Consider the following 21,028-nt stretch of genomic DNA (forward strand, 5'->3'; position numbering starts at 1 on the left):
TGTAAAACTAAAATTAATATGACAACAGCTTAAGACTATGCCATGATGGTACAGCTATTCTGATGATAAGAAAGGGAAACTGTTTTGTCACTTCGTCTGCATTCATGTTAAATTATCTATGGACAGTAATATTTTGGATCCATATTCATTACCTGCTTCATGTAGCAAAAACAGAGGGTCTGTTTTTTTTTTTTAAGCTGAGGCAAGAAATCAGAATCCATAAAGCACTGATAAGGATCCTCTAATTGTTAATGATTTTACACCCTATTGCCGGAATAATAAAAAAATTTCCCCAGCAGAGGTCAGGATCTTTGTCACTGACTTATTTTACAGATCCTTTTAACATCTGTCCTGCAGATTGCTGAGCAGAGACCTTAGTGTGCATGAAGCCTAGTAACGTTTTGTTCATCTTCACAGCTGTGAATTAACTCAGGCTTTCCAGAAGAGGACAACTAGACAGCATAATAGGTGTTACTGGATAAAAACAACAACAGAAGCCACAAATGAAGAAATAAATGTCTGGCTTCCAAGATGATTTAGGACAGTTGTTCCGGACTTTTCCCCAACTACAATTGCCAGTCTGTTCTTAAGAAATAAAAACAGTGCATTACACTTTCAAAAGAAAAAGGAAAAGTCTATTTATATCTGTGTGGGAACCTAATCATGCTCCTGTTTCCAGTGATGATGGCTCCTGACTTGTGCCTGGTCTGCGACAAGAATAGTCCTTCTGTGTGCCAATTAATGTGGAAGCGATAAAATTTCCTATAAGAGACATATGTGTTTACATCTTGAGATGTGTTGTTTGACAAAAAGCTTTGTTCTCCACATATTTTCCTCACAGAGTTTCATGCTGAGTTGTTTTGCTAGAAAGGTTTGATTAGCTAGAATTAGTTTGCCAAAGTAAAATAGACACTCATTTCATGACTCTTCTGACTGAGCTGTAAATTATAGTCCAATGTATGAGAAATGTCAGAAAGAAGTGTTGATTTGAACCTTTGGTGAACAACCGATATTAAAAAAGGCATAATTCATTCAAAGGAATGAGACAAAAATACATTAAAAATCTATACTTAAGGATAATAAACATATTTTGTCAAATGACTCTAGCTTAATATGTTAGCAATGGAGACAACAGCATGTAGCATATTTGGCCGTGGATTATTCTTCAGTTCAAATACTGGTTTGTTGTTGTTGTTGCTGAAATAATAATAATCACAATGATATCATAAACCAGCCCTGGGCAAGGACTTTATAGTATATTGCAGAACCTGCAGATCCTATTTCAAGGCTAGACAACGATGTGTGATCAGCTGTGATGGCTGTGCTGATGTCTCAACTGAACCTTCCTTCAGACCACTGTAATTCAGTGGCATAGGAGGTTTTTTTTCCCCCTTTACAATTATATCATGATCCAAACTTCTTTTATTTCTCCATTTTTGATAGTACTTCTGTTGTTAACTGCCCTCAAGTTAACCCCAACTCCTGTTGACCCTGTGGATGAGACATCTCAAAAAACCCCTGTCTTCTTCTGCTCTCCTTAGGTCCCATAAATTCATACCCCCTGACCTCCCTGATTGAGCCCATCCATCTAGCGTGCAGTCTTCCTCTCTATTACCCTCCACCTTGCCTAGCATTATTGTCTTTTCTAATGAGTCATGCCTTCTCATGATGTGGCCAAAGTATGCTAGCCTCAGTTTAGTCATCTTGGCTTTCAGAGAGAGTTCAGGCTTGATCTGTTCAACGACTCATTTGTTTGTCTTTTCGGCTGTCTGTGGTAGTACAGCAGGTCATAAACTGGGCAGCAGAGTTTGAGACCTTTCCCAAAATGGGAAATAAAAAAATATTTTTAAAAGAAAAAATATATGAGAAATTGGCAGTGAGAAATCTACTAATTAAGGTGATAAGTGCAGTATATAAACACTCATACACATTTGCATACTAAACTCTGGGACAAAACAGATGTAGCAATATTCATGCAATTACTAATCATAGCATTGTGTGTGTGTGAGAGAGAGAGAGAGAGAGACACAGACAGACAGACAGAGAGAAATTGTGGATGTAAAATGTAGGGTCTTCTAATCCAGATTGTAAGAAAATCCGGTAAAGTGAAGTCGAAGGCTTTCATGGCCAGCCTCCATAGTTTTTTGTGGGTTTTTCGGGCTATGTGGCCATGTTCTAGAAAAGTTTCTTCCTGGCGTTTCGCCAGCATCTGTGGCTGGCATCTTCAGAGAATGCTTGCCTGGAAAGGAGTTGGGTATGTATATACTGTGTGACCTGGGAAGGCAGGAGTGATTTGCATGTGGATTGTTCTGTTGCTAATGGCAGGCCTCAGGGTGGGAGGGTATGCAAAAGAGGACTAGTGTCTGCTTGATTAGTGCTCATACTAGTCGTGAAAAATAGCAAGAGGAAGACTCAACAAATGCAAATGAGAAATCTCCCAGGGTCAGGGGCTTCCCAGTAGACAATGAGCACTAATCAAGCAGACACTAGTCCTCTTTTGCATACCCTCCCATCCTGAGGCCTGACATTAGCAACAGAACAATCCACATGCAAATCACTCCTGCCTTCCCAGGTCACACAGTATTAATATACCCAACTCCTTTCCAGGCAAGTATTCTATGAAGATGCCAGCCAAAGATGCTGGTGAAACATCATTAATAAACTCTTCTAGAACATGGCCACATAGCCCAAAACCCGCCCCCAAATCCTGTAAAATGCATGTGATCACCCTAAATTGAAAGGCAGCTTGAAGGTACATATTGCAACAAAATCACATACACACACAACTGCATTGAAGAAAAACACCTTTTGGCAGTGATAGGATGTTTCCTACTGATCTAAATGGCTCTGTGTGCATATGTGTATGTACACGCACATGTTAAAAGACAGAAGAAGAGAGAACTAATTGTGTAAACCAACCCATGAAAATATTGAAATGTTTAGTAATTAGTAAGTGCTAATTACTATAGTTTTAAGACATTTTAACAAATTGCCTCTTATTCTTACAGTTCATAGGCTTCAGTGTTCAAATTCCATTTTTAACATGGCACTCATTAATGTTGGGGCCACGTTAAAGTTCAGTATGTGTAAATGACCTGCATATTACATTTCTGAGATTAATTGAGTAGGGCGAGTGTTAATGAGGATGGGGGTTTGGCCCATAACATTAGTATTCTTTAAAAGCTATATTAACTTTTCAATTTATTAACATAATATTTATATTTAACCAAGAAATTCCCACTGCGACATAAAATTTTGGTTGCGGTTTTGTTGCAATATGATTTTAAACATAGAAACACTGGCACTTATACACATTTGTAACAGGTAACATCTGTGCAAATGACTTGTTAAATGAAGAAAATGTGCACTTAAATATTCAGTCTAAAACCTGTTACTTCAATTTTTTCTAATATCAAATTCATTTTGAAACACTATAATTTGATTCAGTTATGAACTTTCAAAAGTATGCCATGCTTTAATACATATACATAATTGTGAATGCAATTTACACTGTTCCTTCTTGAAGGGACCCAGATGCTGAGCAGTGAAAGATATTTTTCCAGCAAGAGCATCTGGTTACTTGGCAGACTCCAAAATCTGGAACATAGTAGTTTTGGAGTTGCCTCTGGGTTTATCACATGATTAGGTTGTTGATGAGTTGCCTGGCTTCCTTACATTTCCTGTAAGGTTCCTGTGAGTTCTGGCCTTCTCCTTCTACTTGAAATCCTTAGGACCTCAAAAGTACTGGATCCATCTTGTAGTGATTCCTTTATGGACCAACCAAAATACATCACATTGACTTTCAAGGTTCACGGGCTTCTCAATCAGATTAAATGGTAAAATGGCATGAAGAGGAAGGTGGTCATAGCATCTACATTTTTTTCCCCTTGAGATGTTATGGGCACTCTTATGGATATGATAAATGGGCCCATCTCAAGAGACAAGGAATATTTGATGTATCAGATACTGTTTTTGAAATTCTCTTTGATTTGAAAAGACATTTGCCATGCAACACTTGATATTTTTATTTAATAAAAGCTAGTCTATAAAATCCTTTGGCCCATTTGAATTCTGGCCTTAGACTTTTAAGGAGCCACAATGCTCTTTAGTATATAAGGAATATAGGTATTCTGAATATTATTTCACTTGTTCAGGTTCTTCTCTCAATGAGGGAGGGAGCAGGGGGAGGCAGGAAACAGTTTCATCCAATGCTTACAGGGACTCCTTGACAGCAACAGCTGATTGTGTTTCATGCCTCCAACTATCTCCCAGTGTGGGGAGAAAGATGAGAGGGGGGATGATGTCTTATTCCCACCTGATGTTTCCCAGTTCAGGATCATTCAGATCTGAGGCTTCTAGGCCGAAACTGAGACTTGGGGATGGTTCCAGGTGATGTAATTGAGCATTATGCATTATGTAGCAACCACAGTTGCTCACAGTTTGTCATCAAGGCACAAAAATACAACATATTTTCATGTTTGGAATTAAAGACAGAAATCTTAGTTTAGAGGGCGCCCCCCTAGTTCAAGTGAAATGAAAGGATTATTCCTTCTCACCTACTTAGGGACACAGGATAAGGAACATTTAATCTAGTCTGTTTGTTCTAGCTAGAAGGTGGATGAACAGCAGAGCAGACCATGAGCCCTGACACCACAATTATGAGGCAAGGAGGAAATGGGTGGCTTCATGGCGCATGTTTTTGCCCCTCGTTGGTGCTGCGCCAACTGCATTGCATGGCACTGATGCTTCTTTTTAGGAATGACATAATGGTGCTTGTGTGTGTTGATGCTGCCGCTTCTGACAAGTGCTGTTTGGGTGCGCAGATGCCCGCACATCATCATTGTGTGCCCTGTGTGAGTGTGGCCATGGCAAGATGGCGCATGGGCGCTGCTAGTAGGGCTGGGCGCATATGGACGCCCAGTCCTAGCGAGCCCTAAAATTGGTCCAGCACGGTGCTTTGCGCCAGTCTGTATCAAGCCTAAGTAAATACATAGATCCTCTGGAGAGACTTTGCAAGCTGCATCAACAAATCCATTTTAGTGAACTTAGAAGGTTGCTGTCAGAAATCTCCCACATGCATGACAATCCACACCACTTTTTTTTTAAAAAAGGCAGCAGAAATTAGGAAATTCAAGAATATGAAAATGAAAGTGATAATATTTTGGGGTGATTTTTTACTAAAAATGTAGCAATGTAAAGTCGAAGGCTTTTATGGCTGGCATCCATACTTTTTTGTGGGTTTTTCGGGCTATGTGGCCATGTTCTAGCAGAGTTTCTTTCTGACGTTTCGCCAGCCAGCCACAGATGCTGGCGAAACATCAGAAAGAAACTCTGCTAGAACATGGCCACATAGCCCAAAAAACCTACAGAAAACAATGTAGCAATGCTGGCCCTGAGGGAGATTAGGGTGAAAATTGCCACCTTCCCTCCCAGGTCTGAACCAAGCAAAGTTAAACACTGTTAATATCCTGCCAATATCTTCTCAACTCCCCTCTGGCAGTCAGTAGAAATGAATGGCACATAACTGGTGGTAGACTGTGCTTTTAGGCTCTAAGATGCTTTGAGTGAGGGAAAAAAGAGTTATGAAAAAAGGCCAGCTTCTTTCCAGTCTGTAGCCACTAAAGAGTGTCTTCATAACTCAATCTGTCTCCATCATTCACTTAAGTGCCTCCATATGCTACATGGAACAACTTAGGCACATGTGTGGCATTCAGTAGCCTTTTTTAAGAGCCAGGAAGAGAATGAAACCAGTGAACATTTATCCAAACTGTAAATCTTCATACATAATGTGTTGTTTAGAATGGGATGCACATTCATTTCAGCATCTGAATACATGCCTTGAGTGATATGTGTACATGACTAGTTGTGTGTTAACATCTCTTTTATCCACAGTGTGAACTTGGTCAGGGCCAGTACATCAAGTGTATGCATTGAAGGATTTATACTGTTGTTTGTCTGAGCCTTTGAAAATTAGATTTGCTTTATATTGTTTTCTGTGCCAAAAATTTCACTCCCACCTCAGGTGACTGCACACTGCAAAAATATATACTTTTTCTTTATTCATACTTGTCATTTACCATGTTTATTAATAAATGTCCAGTTAAAATCTGGTGAAGACAGATGAAGCATAAGGACTTGGAGTCAGTTCCATGACCCTGCCCAAATAGTGACTTAACCCTGGAAAATGCAAGACATTACAAAGGAAAGGAGAAAAACACTTCTGAAATATGTTTAAGCTATGAAAAGACCACTTTTATGTCCCCTTTGCTGTTTAGATTTAACAGCAGGCACTCTTATTCATGACTGGACAGAAAGGGGGAGTTAGAAAAACTGCCTCGGGTATATCAGTTCAGACACTATAACAGCTTAAACAAGTAGATTAAATGAAAGTATTGTATAAACTAGAGAATGGGCACGAGTACATTTTTTACTTCATTTATTACATATTTGCACATTATATAATTATTTCATATTATTTAATTATTGTACAAAACTGAATTTTGTGACTTGTATGCAGTTAGTTAGTTCAGTCAAATGTGTATTACTTTTCCTGTTTTGCCTAATTTCTTCTATGAATTGAAAATAGCATGGATTTTGAGTAAGATTACTTGAGGTTGTTCCCCAGAGCTAGCCTAATTTAAACAACCTCATTCAAAGTTAAATGATGGAAATCTACCAACCATCAGACCTAACCACCATAAGGACATCTTAAAATACTAGGAAATTATTGAGGAAATACCCTGAAGATGAGTGGTTTGTATGTCTAAGCATTCAGCTAGAAGAACACCACCACTCACACAAATCCCAAAATTGGCCTTTAATGCAGGTGCATTTGGATCCAACACCACTCAAACTGAGACAGGTATATAATCCTTTTGCAAACAGTGTCTGTAGATGTCATTCAAAATAGTAATATAAACTTTATTTATTTATTTAAAATTCTTTTTGGCATTAGTCTAAAGTGAAGATTATCTCATGTTGGCTCTATAAAGCCAGGAGGTTTGAAACTAAACTATGCTTAAATTGAAATGTCTCCTGAGAAATGTTTGGCCTTATAATAAATTCTGTTACATTTCTTTTAAAAAATCAAATAATCACTCATGGAGTGACTCTTAATGTGCTCAGAAATAATTCTTCATATATTTAATGGGATTTGGATAGAAGTATGTTTGGAAAGGAGTATATTTGGGTAGGAGTATAATGTCCATGGAAAACCTGCATAAATTTAACCTAGACAATAAAGAAACCAAAATAGTTGAAGAATTCTCATACCTTGGATCAAACATTGATCAGAACTGCAGTGAAAGAACTTGACAAGATCATAAAGAGCAAACATAGACAATTGAGCACTCAAGTTAGAATAATCTAAGCCATGGTATTCCCCATCACTATGTATGGAGGTGAGAGCTGAACAGTGGAAAAGGCAGATTAAAAGAAAATCACCTAATTTTGAGATGTGGTGCATAGAGAAGCATATTGAGAATACCATGAACAAGCAAAAAGACAACAAATAGATGCTTAAACATATAAAGCCTAAAATACCCCTAAAAGCCAAGATGATCAAATTGAGGCTGTCATACTGTAGACACATCATGAGAAATCGTGACTCATTGGAATATACAATAATACTAGGAAAGGTAGAGGGTAAGTAGAAAGATAGGAAGACTGCAGATGGCTGGACTCAGTAGCTCTTACTATCAGGAAGTTCTTCCTAATGTTGAGCTGGAATCTCTTTTTCTGCAGTTTGAATCTATTGCATGCTCCATCCTCAATATGACACACCTTCAGAGAAACAGGGCTATCATATCACCTATTAACTGTCTCTTCTCCAGGCTAAACATACCCAGCTCCCTAAGTCTCTCCTCAGAGGGCATAGTTTCCAGACCCTTCACCATTTTGGTTGACTCAAGGGCACTTAACAGCAACAAATGTTCTCTAGAAAAGTTACTAATTGTGACTGAACTTTTAGATAACATGTGCAATCTTGTTATATATAATTTCTAAAACATTTTATCTACTTATCAAAAACAGACCTCACTTTCAAAATGGAACATAAAAATTAACAAAAGTATTAAAAAATGCTCATGAGAATTTGTGATTTCTGATTTCAATTGATTGTTATTACTCTAACATTACTGACTAATATGTGCATTCTTGACACTTGAGCCATCTTGCCAAGGAAAGGAAAACAGCTGCATTACTTTTGGACTTAATTCTGGAAAATTTGTTGTGGATCAAAAATGAATTTGTGGGCAGTCAACTTGTTTTCTACACAAATAGGAATTTTATTAATCAGGAATTAGTGCAGTTTGAGCAAAATACAATGTGCGAGACAAACAAGCAACAAATGTTTGATCACAAAGCACATTTTCTATCTCCACAAACTATGTTTTATGTACTGTACACAAAAGAACCACATATTTTCCCCCAAAGAAAACATATTTTTTTTTTGGGGGGGGGAGAGTGTTTTCTACACGTAAGTGCTATTTTTACACAAGTGTTAACATTACAAAAAAGCAATATCTTGTGCAAGAATCTCTGTGTTTTGTGCAAAATACTCTGTCTCCTATGCAAAAATACTGCTGTGGGAGATAATGTAGAAACACGTTTTTCAACCCACAAAATATACTTTCAGTGTAGAAAAATCACTTTTTTTCTAAGCAAATATTTTTCCCATATGAACTCCTGAAGTAAAAACAGTACTTGAAAATTTTGCAAAAAAAAAAATATCTATCTACAATTATTCGTTCTTGCATGTAGGAACATAATAAATGAAGAGTTGCACCCCTAGTTTGAGACAGTAAAGTTATATTCCACAACTAAAGAATAGGCATTGGATACAGAATCCACTAGATTTCTGCGGCATAGTAAAATCCCACTGAAAATACTGGAATATTAGCATCTGTCTACCTTCAGAATGAGCTATAGGTGAATGAGATAATTTTGCTGCGAGTTTCTGAAACATGTTTTAATGGGTCAGAAAAACCTTAATAATACTGGATCTAACTATCAAAACAATGGAGATCAGTTAAGGATTGCCTTTCTTTAAATGCCCGAATATTGTACATCAGAAGTTTTCACTAACATGTGAACCTTATCAAGTAGATTAGGGATGCCAAATTCCCAGTTATTAGCTTAACAGATGTCATTTTGATAATAAAAGATTCAGGGCTTATAATGTTGGACCTTTCTTGCAACTCGCCTTAAGAAAGGCAGCAGGAAAAATTGGTGAATATATGCTGCCTAACAAAACCTCAAATATCTATTTTCTCTTTGTACAATTATGTTCCTTCACTCTGTAGTGACGGTCAAATTTAACTTGCATGGGAGATGTATATATCCCAGGACTTTTGCAACACTTTTTGTTTCAAAGTTGCATAGTGATATCACTTATGGACCTAACCAAAAATGATTATAAGAATATCATGTTAGTTTATGTTACTGCTACAGCCCAAGGGTGTTAAAAAGTCCCTAAATTCCAGTAGTAATTACTCGGTGGAAAAGGAGAGCCGGAAAACTAGCATTTAAGGAGAGGAGTAAAGCCAGAGTTTTCACTCTCGACCTTTAATTGCTGCAGTTTGTAGAGCTTGTGTCCTGCCTCTATAGAGAATTGATGACACTTCAGTCAAGTGGACAGTGAAGAGAATGGTCAGTCAGGTTCCTAAAGTGTTGTACGGGACAAGCCTTAATACCAAAGTTAACTGAATGGTGCATTTCCTACTGCAGAGGTTGGAGCTATATAGACTCACTGGAAAGACTAGCCAGCACCCAGAATACTGACTTTGACCTCATATGCATACATTTGTCTAGCCACTGAGTCATTGAGCATATACAGTATTGTGTAAGTTTCATTTCTTTGGAGGCTTGTTATATTAGAAAAATTGTTCCAAAGAAAGCAACAATTATGACATAAGCACATCTGGCTCTTGCAAATTTTTCTTTATTAAGCTTTCATTTAATTACATGTGCTGAAAGGTCTGCTTTTGATTACTGTAATTTTTTTATTTGTCCATCTGAATGATAGTAATGTTGGAAATTATATACAACCCCCCTTTTAAAATAAATAAATAAATAACTCAAACCCTAATAAGTCAAATTTATACAGGCTTCTTTGTGAGAGCGGGGAATGGGATCTTCCCTATTTATAATGGCAGAATTATTGCTTCTGCTAATTCAAGGTGAGGTTTTAAGGCTGGCTGCTAGACCAAATTAAACATATTTACTTTATTCAGGAAATACTTGATAATGCTTTATAAATATATGACTTAATTGCACATCTTCTGACAGGTTCTGTTCAACTTCTGAAAAGTTCAGGAAGTTTCATGCAAACTCCATAATCATGTTTAAAGTTGTACTTATATTTCTGTTTTTGAACAGAGATATATTGGTTTCAGTGTTGGACTATTGGCAAAAACACACTGTAGAAATAATTCAGTTTGACACCACTTTAACTGTCCTGGCTCAAAACTAGTGAATTCTGGGAACTGTAGTTTTGTGAGACGTTTAGCCTTCTCTATCAGAGAGCTCTGGTAGCACAAGAAACTACAGTTCTTAGAATTCCCTAGCGCTGAGCCAGAGCAGTTAAAGCAGTGTCAAACTGGATTATTTCTGCAGTGTGTTTTGGCCCCATGACTCTGGAGAACAGGGCTCAAATCCTTCTTGGGCCATGGAAACCCACTGGGGGACCTTGGGCAAGTCACACTCTCTCTGTTTCAGAGAACGGCAAAGACAAACCCCCTCTAAACAAATTTTGCCAAGGAAACCTTGTGATAGATTCACCTTTGGATTGCCATAAGTTGGAAAACAACAAGAAAATTTGACTTCATTTCATGTTGGCACTAAAATATAATAAGTATTTAAATTGTTAGTATACTTGGTCCTCCATATGCACAGATTCTGCATCCATGGATTCAACCATCCCTGGCTTGAAAATATTCCAAAAATAAAACAATTTCCAAAAAGCAAACCTCTGTTTTTGCTATTTTATATAAGAGACAACAATTTACTACTCCATTGTATATAATGGGACTTGAGCATCCACGGATTTTGGTATCCATGGGGGTCCTGGAATCAAAACCATGTGGATACCAAGGGTTCACTGTACTTAACAGGTAGAAATAAAATTGCTTAACTGCTTCATCTCAGTGGCATTAAACAAAACAAGCCAAAGCAATTTACTATAATATTCTCTGACATGTGACAGGTACTTGCAAGCTAATAATAAGATATTTAATGGCAAATCATATGTGCTCTTTAACAATTGGAATTCAAAGATAAAGCAATATGGAAAATCAGTGTGCAAAGAGATCTTGCAGCATCTTTTGAGACTAACTGAAAGAAAGAAGCTAGTAATATGAGTTTTCATAAATTTGAGGAAGTAGATGTAGGTCTATGAAAGCTCATGCTACCATCTTTTCTCTTTTGGTGAGTTTCAAAAGTTCTGCAAGATCTCTTTAACAATTAAGTCTGACATACTTGTTTTGATCCTGTATTAGGTGTGATAAAATATGTAGACAATGCATCACTTTTCTTAATCAGGTACAATTCAGCTTTAATCCTCAATAACATTGGCCTAAGTGCCTGCCACAGCCCCATGTCCCAGACCTGCTATTTAAGAGTATCTGCTTCAAGAATTCCTAAAGGTACACATTCCTCTTGTTTTGCAGCAACTCTATGCTGCTCAGTTGGCCAGCATGCAGGTTTCACCTGGAGCCAAGATGCCCTCCACCCCTCAGCCGCCAAGCACGACAGGGACACTCTCACCTACTGGGATGAAAAATGAAAAGAGAGGGACCAGCCCTATAACTCAAGTTAAGGTATGTATTTCTTTTTACATTCATGAACTTTCTTTCTGATAAAGGCCCAAAACAGAGGGCAAAAAAGTGCTGGCTTCTAGATGTTTTGGTAGTATGGTGTACATATGACACATGCTCCCACATCGAAGTTGCACCAATGCCACCCAAGGCTGCTTAAAGCCAGCAAGAAAAGGAGTGGCACAAAGCCACTCCTTGCCATGATCCATTCAGGACCATGGCAGCAGCCAGCTTTGGGACCATGATGTCCGATCACTGTGGCCATGTGCCTATTGGGACTTGCTCATGGCTGGAGCCCATCTGCTTGACCCCAAAGCGAACTTAATTTACTGTAATCCTAATATTTTTGACATATTTCAGGTCAGGGGAAGAAAGATCTGCCACCTTGGCTGCAGCCAAATTATGCTTGCTAAGCTATATTGAGGCACTTGCTTTTTTAGGTATGAGTAGGAGACATTCTTAATATAACAACTTAGAGATAACAGTCTCTCTCTACACAGAGGAATACCTTCAGTGATGTTTTAGCTCTGTTGGGGCTTTTACAGGTCACTACATTTATTGGTGGCTTTGTGGGCTATACTCACTAGACATAGCAATCATGATACTGTTTATGTGATCAAGATTCAAGAACACTTAGTCTTGCCAATGAGTCTTGACTTTTGCTTTTACCTGATTCACTTTAACCCCCAATTTAGTGCTCAAAGATCTAAATATATCAGAAGCTGATGAAATTAGAGTGATATTTATTCTATTATAAGTGATAATACAGGTCTAGCTTTTTATTTTCTACTTATTTCTATTATTTTCCTCCTTCTGCCAGTTCAACTCATCCATTATTTTACCTTTGGGAACTTTATATGGTTGTATAAAATGTCTGAAGTATATAAACAGGTGAAAATTCTTGAGGATGTATGAAAAGGTGAAGAGTTAATATGAATTGATCAAGTTAATTCTCATGCATAGTCAACATCTTTTTTTTAAACTCCTATGGCTATGGAGTTGTATGATCAAGAATTGCAGCTGCTCTGCTAAGCCCTATGTTTAGCATAATCTGGGTAGAGCATTTAGGACATGTGATGTGTAACATGATAGTGACTGCATAAATCCTACTAATATTACAGTAGTCACTTCAAAGAGTCCCCCCCCCCCTCCACAAATTGGCCTTTAGTGTGTGAGATGGCCAGAAAACCACACCCCTTTGTTATTTTACAAATCAATCATTGTATTGAAAGAAGTCTCAGATAAAAATAAAAATTAAAGGAGCATGGCTGGGGAGGGGGAAATAAGATGATCACTGGCAATTGATTGGGAAGAAAGAAAATGCCATGACTGCAGATTGATTGGACCCTTGTTGATAGCGTACTGTTGCTGATATTTGGCTTGCTTCTATTTGGTTTTGATGTATTGTCAAAAGCTCATGCATGCTTAATTTTCACTTTCTTAGAACTAGGATGCTACAGCATGGTACTTGGCAGCAGCATGGAGCAACCAAGCTCTTTTTTCGAGCCTTTTGTGAGCATCTGGAATTTATATCCTATGTAGTTTTTCCTTCTTTAGTGGAAGATATCAATATGTATGTATTGATACATGTTCACAATTAATTTATAGAATGCAATAGGCTCAAAAAATACCATCTCCCTTTCATCCTAAACACTAACTATCAGCTTTAATTCAGCGTATTTCCCTATTATTTGTGTTGAATTATCACTAGGCACAGAAGAGAACAAGCCAGGTCTTCCATAGGGTATGATCCTGCGTGTATGATGCTGACTAGTAGGATGCTGCCCTAGAGCAGATGGCTTGTCTGAGTGACACTCTAGCTTCTTTAAGTCCTTCATTTCTGTGGCTTTATGATCACAAAATCACTACTTCTGGGCAATGTTTCATACCTTATGTGCTAAACCCTGCCATTCTCATTTTCCTGAACTTCTGCTCCTCTGATAACAGGGCTTGCTTCTGGGAATTTAAATATTTGCTCCTTTGGTTCTCTCATGCAAGAACAAACAATATCAAAAACATATGAATTTTTCAATTTTTACATTTCAGGAATTTCTGTGCTAAAAGTCTGCTGGGTTAAAAACCTTGTAGATTTTTCTTTCTTTCTTTCTTTCTTTCTTTCTTTCTTTCTTTCTTGCATTAAAATGTTTGCAGGCAAACTCCAGTATATTTTGTACAAAAAAAAATAATAGGCTTTCTTTGCAAAACTGACTTTTTGCTTTTATTGTGTGTGTGATGCTATCTTATGCTTTTCACCCTGGACAACACTGTACATTGTGCATATGTTTAAGTGTTCTTATTTTGTAAAAGAAAAGTGTGAAAATATAGGCAAAGGGCAAGGAAACATCTATTTTCCAAAATATTTATTTATTTATTTATTTATTTATTTATTTATTGTATTTATACCCCGCTCTTCAGAAATGCTTTCAGAGTGGCTTACAAATTGGTTCCAAGCCCTCAGACGTACAGTCTACAGAAACAACACATAAGGAAATGGGATGGCTGTGGAGGGGGGGGGGGTAAGTCCAGCAAAAACTGCCTCTTATTGTCTCCCTCTGAGGTCATGATAATGGCAGTTGCCTCAGGGCTAGGCATGGTGGAGCGGTGCCTGGCTCTCATTCTTACCTTCTGAGACCAGGGCAATGGCAGTTGGAATGAAGGGAGGGCCCCCTCTGGGCCAGACACGGTGGAGCCACACCTGCCCTTTCTCTCCCCCTGAGGCCAGGGCAACAGTAAGGCTTAAAATAAGATAGTGCTTAAAATGATGATTAAACTATTTGCATAGATTTCTAGGGAAGCCACATTCCTTTTGGATAGTATACATAATCAAGAAGACCAAGAATGATTGAAGATGTACGCTCTGAACACAAGGGATTGATCATCATCATCATCATCATCATCATCATCATCACCGCCACCACAATTACTATTATCCATACTTTCTCTCAAAATTTAGACTCAGGGCTGCTTACAAATTAAAAATATAATACAGCTAAAACCATAAAAAAGTGAACATTAAAATAGGATTAAGCTTTTGACAGTATTAAAATGATTTAAAATTACACTTTAAAAGATACAGTAACATTAAAAGAGGGGATAACCTGTTAAAACAGTCCACTCTAAAACAATACAGAACCCACAGTCTGTTCAACCATCTAGTCAATTTCCTCTTCTCAAACATCTGAGACAAGGATATGTCCACAAAGTTCATGAGACCTTCTGATTACACACTTCTCTCGAGTCTGGATTAAATCACCCTATTGTCTGTGATTTATAAGCACTGGAGGGGGCAATTCCTAGAAATAACATAAACTGTAGAGAGTATGTAGTATTATAAATAGTTAGATATTTGTTGCATGAACCTAATAATACATTATATATGACAAGATGCACCATGTGGAATCTCGACTTGATAGTAAGGGGAATAGCAGGGGAAAGATAATGGATTGCATTATTGTATTCTTTCATATATTTCTAAGCTTTGAAGTGTTCAGTGCTGTCTGCTAAAATATGGATGATGCACCCTTCTATCCAGCATGTCTCAGCTTTGGGCATATTTTAAATGAGGGAGCCATGTTACCAGGCTCTTTTCATTTTAATTACAGAAAATCTGTATTCTGCTATTACAAAAATGCTGTGCCTGGCTGATTGCTAACAAGTTCAGCACAGGGTACAATCTCTGCAATGAAGAGGGTGAGGTTATGCTGTAAAGGGGAACACTAGATCAAAAGAGCAAGTTTCTGAGATCCTTCATTTCCCAGAAGTTAGATGTTTCTTAAGATTAGATGCATACAGGTTTTCCCTATGTGAATTCTCTAGCCCCATTTTTCTCATTTCACTGACACATAACATATCACAAAGTGAATCACTATCTCTCTTAATTATATGGCTATGCATCTGCTTAAATCGGTACCAGATTCATACTCTCAAATTTTCTGCCTGCAAATTCACGCTTTACTTTGTCAAAATGTACATGCAATACTATAACTTAGAGATTAACACATTTTTTAAATGTCATAAAGTCTATTCCAAAAGTGTAGCCTCCCCTTCATAATATTTCACAGAAATCATATATCTAATTCCACATGTGTCTATACTCTATTCAGGGAGCTGAATTTTAATACTAGAATGCAGCCTATTTTTTTCTTCATGTGATATTGTGTGGAATAGCTAGAATGTTTAATGAATTACTACTTTCTCTTACTGTTTGTTTGGTCACTGATACAATAGAGATTCTTAGGATTATTCAAGATGATTTTCATAACTAATAAATAGATCTTGATTCAGTAAAGTGTAGCCATAGCACATAAAGTGAAAAATGCTGATAGGAAGAAAATAAACTTATTGTGGTACTGGAGAAGAGTTCTACGGATATAATGGACTGTTAAAAAGGGGTCCTACAACAAGTCAAGCTTGAACTCTCCCTAGAAGCCAAGATGAAAAAACTGAGACTGTTGTATTTCAGCCACATCATGAGAAGGCATGACTCACTAGAAAATACAATAATGCTTGTTAAGGTAGAAAGAAGTAGGAAAAGAGGAAGACAGCATTCAAGGAAGTCACAGCCCTGAGTATGCAAGACCTGAGCAGGGCTGTTGATGTTAGGGTGACTTGGAGGTCTCTCATTCATAGGGTTGTCATAAGTCAAAGTTGACTTGATGGCTGTTGGGCACAACAATAAATAGCACATGAATTCTTGCATTGCAGCTCCTGTGCCATGCAGGGACACATGTTGCTGGCACTGATACAGCAAAAGTCATCACAAGTGGTGACTATTACCAAAGATAGTACAGCAATGCTCTGCAGAATTTTTACAAGTTAGTTCTCTGATGTCTTCTGGTTATTACAGTAAAAAAGCCATGTCCTGAGTTCTTGAGACCCAGTTTGCTGTCCCATATCATTCACACAAGAGAGGTGGAGTAAACATATCTGCATTGCTCAGATCCTCTTATGCTATTTTGACCTCAATAGGAGTCCTAGCTGAATGCAACAGTAACACTAGGATAGTGGTTTACCCTCACAAGCACTAGGCACTGATTGCTCATGTTATTTATTTATTTATTTACTGGATTTATAGCCCGGCTTTCATTCTAGGCAGTGTACACAGTACAAAAGCTGCATAATTAATTTAGGTTGAGTGTGCCTTCCTCTCCAGCCAATCCTTTGGAAGAAAATGCAGAAATAAAGTAAAAGAGTAATTAGCAGCCAGACACTCCTGCACAAAACATATGACTTCAACAGGGAGAAATACCAATAAACATTTGATTTACTGTTTATCCTAGCAAATGATGGAAAGAATATTCAAACATCTTCCAAAAATTATTGAAAAACATCCTTTTCAAGGGTTCAGAGTGCATGATGAGAAGAATCCTGGACTGATGAAAATTTTAACAGTTCAGAACTTACCCTGTACAAAATTAGCATGTTTTTTAAAGCAGAAAACAAGGTTTTCTTTGCAGAAAACATTTTTTGTACAGATGAAAATGCTGTTCTCTGCAAAAAGCTCAGAAATTTTGTGCAGAATAAGTCCCCACTTACAGCATTTGCTGCACAGAAAATGATGTTTCTCCACAAAAATATTATTGTATGCAAATGAAATCTGTTTCTTGTACAAAACATGCTGTTTTCTTTGAAAAACAACACACATCTGAACTTAAGCACCATCTTTGAAAGTGGCATAGTTTTTGGAGACTTTCTCACAGTGGAGAAAAAATTGCTAAAATAGCTCAGTGCTACCTCTGAGAATGAAATTAGTGAAGAATTGCATCCCCACTCCTTGCTTAATTCCACAATTAGGACCACCACACATACAACTGCTTACTTGAATAGATAGATACACATATTGCATGTACTTTTGGGAAGAAAAAAAGGCCACAACATCCAAGAACTTTTCTAGGAATCCCAGAAAAGCAATACCACAGAGCTGTTTGGAACTGTAAAAAACATTTCTTTGCATACGCCCTGGGTTAATTTAGATCTCAGAAAACACATTAGGAAATTAAGCAGTAATGTGAGCTAATTCAGATTTTACTTTGTCAAAAAGAATGATCCAACTGCATAGTTAATGTAAATAGAGGCATAGTGCAGAGAAATTAATGAGATTTTCCTTTAATTGAATCTTCAAGGAGTATAAATAATTAGCTCCTTTTGTTATTATTGCAGGAAAGTGCAGTATTGTCTGAGAGGTATAAAATAGCTGTGGCCTCCTAAGTGATAATGTGTTTCATTTGTCTTCTTCTAATAATTATTTACATTAAACTCTTCCAGGATGATGCCGCACAGCCACTGAATCTCTCAGCCAGACCCAAGACAGCGGAACCCGTCAAGTCCCCGACATCACCAACCCAGAGCCTCTTCCCAACTAGTAAAACCAGCCCCATGAATGTCGCAAATAAAAGTGGAATCCCCAGCCCTATTGGTGGAAGTCTAGGAAGAGGATCTTCACTAGGTACTCAGAAGGGGAGAAATGTGGTTGAGTTAGAATACAGAGGGGCTGAGTCTAACGTGTGGTCTGCTTTTTCCTCCTCCCACAAAAAGAGTTCCATACCTTTGCAAGAATTTTTGAAATTGTCAGATATTAGTTCAGCAGTTCTGCTAGGTCAGTAGATCGCATTCAGATGGACAGATTCAAGCAAGAAAGCCAAGGATCTGAGTCTGCAAGACTTGAGTAGGTTTGTTGATGATAGGTCTCTCATTCATAGGATCACCATAAATCAAAGTCAACTTGAAGGCAGTGGTAGAATTCAAAGACATAACTGTTAGCCTCGAAAATCATTAAGCAAATTAATCTTACAGCACCTTTGAGAATAACTGAAAGATAGAGTTTGGCAGCATGAGCCTTCGTAGACCTGAGCTTACTTCCTCAGATGCATTCAGTCCAAATGTATCTGAGGAAGTAGGCTCAAGTCTATGAAAACTCATGCCAGCAGTCTCAAAAGTGCTGCAAGATTCCTTTGCAACAACAAAGGTGATACAGGTTTTTCAGATCTCTACAGTCTTTATTTAGTGATGATATTGTAAAAGCAATAAATCTGTTTACCAAAATTCAATTTCCTTGGGTTGAAAACTCTTTCTAAAATGTATCCGTTTGCTGCATGTGCAATTGGAAGGACTATTGTATTAATATATGTAGTGTACCATGAAGCCATTGCCTTTGTTCATGCCTCTGCTAATAGGTTGGAATTTGTAAATATAATTCATTTCAGCTGCTTTTCTATCTATAATTTCTTGTTCAAGAACTGTGACCTTTAAATTCTAAATTGTAGGTTCAAATATTCTGCAACTGGTTTTTGCCATTAACTCAGATGTAAACCCTGTTCCCACATCTACTCTGGGAGCAGTATTACAGGGGCCAATAATGTCATCCCCGGCATCACATGTACATTAATTTGTGCTTCCTCCAACATGAGATGTCATCTTGTGCCAGCAACGTCCCTCTACACTCTATACATTTGACGGACAGGACCATTTCTAAGCAAGAGGATAAATGGGCACAAATCAGACGTTAGAAATGGCAACACCCAAACACTTCATATCTTGAGTCCTTAATATCATTCTGCACTGAATCTGAAGTAGTGGGTTTAGGTGTAGAAAAACTCATGCTAATATAAAACCCAGTTAGTATTAATGGTGCTGCCACATTCATCCCCCCCACACACTCCCTTCCACAAATTCTTGTTGTCACTGAAGCAAAGAGCCACTGTTGATTTCTGGAGCCAGTTCTTCCTCTTCCTCCTTGCTGTTGCTGACTGTTCATGTACCAGAGCAGGAGCAAGGGAAACAGGAAGGAGGAGCAGCAGCAACCTCCAGTCACCTTTTCCTCTATTGCTGGACAGTGGTATGGAGTGAGCATAGAGGTTGGGGGCAAATAAATAGACATAATAGGAAGAGATTCCTCTGAAAATATGTGTTGCTTCTCCCCACTCTGGCACCGGTTGTTCACTAGTTATTTTCCCTAGAAAGTGAGAGAAGCCAATGGAAACTAGAAGAAGTTAGTGGAGCAGAGTTTGGAATGTTAATTTGGAAAATATTAGTTTTTTAATGCTCCCAAGTAGTTAGTTAATATATTTACAATTTTAAAGTAACTGTATTTTATTTTTCTTAAAATTTTATCCTTTCCAAAACAATTATTATTTCACATCTGTAGCTGCCTGTTGTTTTAAAATCTGATCAGTTGATGGAATCAAAATATATTGTCTCTGTTTATTTACAGCTTTGGATTTATATTAAATTGCTAACTCCCATACTCTCATACACATGCTCCAACTTGCCATTTGCATGACTGGAGTACCTTGAATCCAGTATTTTATAGTCACAATGAAAGGCTAATTAAAATGTACAGAGATGTCTCTGAAAATCTGACTGTCACCTGTTTATCCCATATTTCTTTCCAAGGCCTGCCTCTTTGGCCAGTCTTTAACACTACATCTGACATTAAATGCCTTATGTGTTGGGGTGGGAGTAGTTTCCTGTAGAGTGAGATTTCCTTCTTTTTGCTTATTTAGTAAATCTTAAATTCTTGGGTAATTTTGTAAAATCTAAAGTGAATTAAGACTGTGTGCCTGCTATCCTTTTGGTGAAATGTGCTAGTGTAAAATTCTCTGGTGCCTGCACATGTACTTCTAAGGTTGATGCAGAAGGCAGCATTCAATACCTCATTCTTCAATGGCTGTCCTGTGCAATCCCAGTTGAGAATCCCAGGTTACATCACTGAAGCCAGTAAGGGCCTGTGGGGGCAGGGGATGATCTGATTGCACTGGAGATTGCTGGATCTCCAGTGAGTTTGCTTGAAATCCAGTGGAATTCTCCTGCCCTCACCAATTGCTGAATGACCATGAGAATATACTGTGGACCATCATGTGGGGTTGAAAATGGGAGGGGGGGGGCAAGAACAGATATCTGTGTCCCACCAGCAATCATACATCTTATCACCCTACATGCCCTGTGAATATCACATTCATGGAATGGCTATAACCAAACCAAACTGATAGGATTGAAAACAAGGTAAATCAGGGATCAGTTAAATATCTTTGCTATCCACATCATTTCTGGATGGATGACAAAAAAAAAGCCTATTGAAATATAAACACAATAGTAAGTACATGAGTAATATTTGTAAAACAGATATGAACACACACACACACACAAACACACACACATTTGCCTTCAAAGTTGAGTTGCAAATTTCATTGTAATTTTTACTGGTATTTTATTATATT

General features: G+C 37.7%; 1 protein-coding gene across 13 annotated transcripts in view; it reads left to right on the top strand.

Moving 5' to 3' along the window:
- The window catches only part of SOX6 (SRY-box transcription factor 6), a 582,676-nt gene that overhangs the window by 474,776 nt on the left and 86,872 nt on the right, over nucleotides 1-21,028 (top strand). For all 13 annotated transcript variants that reach the window (XM_089521088.1, XM_089521087.1, XM_089521089.1 and 10 more), the window contains 2 exons: nucleotides 11,667-11,816; nucleotides 18,078-18,258. In XM_089521088.1, coding sequence (XP_089377214.1) covers nucleotides 11,667-11,816; nucleotides 18,078-18,258 — 331 coding nt within the window. The remainder of the gene's footprint in view (nucleotides 1-11,666; nucleotides 11,817-18,077; nucleotides 18,259-21,028) is intronic.

Source organism: Sceloporus occidentalis, unplaced genomic scaffold, assembly GCF_023333645.1.
Source record: "Sceloporus occidentalis isolate IW3139 unplaced genomic scaffold, rSceOcc1.0.p SCAF_4, whole genome shotgun sequence".
Classification (NCBI taxonomy): domain Eukaryota; kingdom Metazoa; phylum Chordata; class Lepidosauria; order Squamata; family Phrynosomatidae; genus Sceloporus; species Sceloporus occidentalis.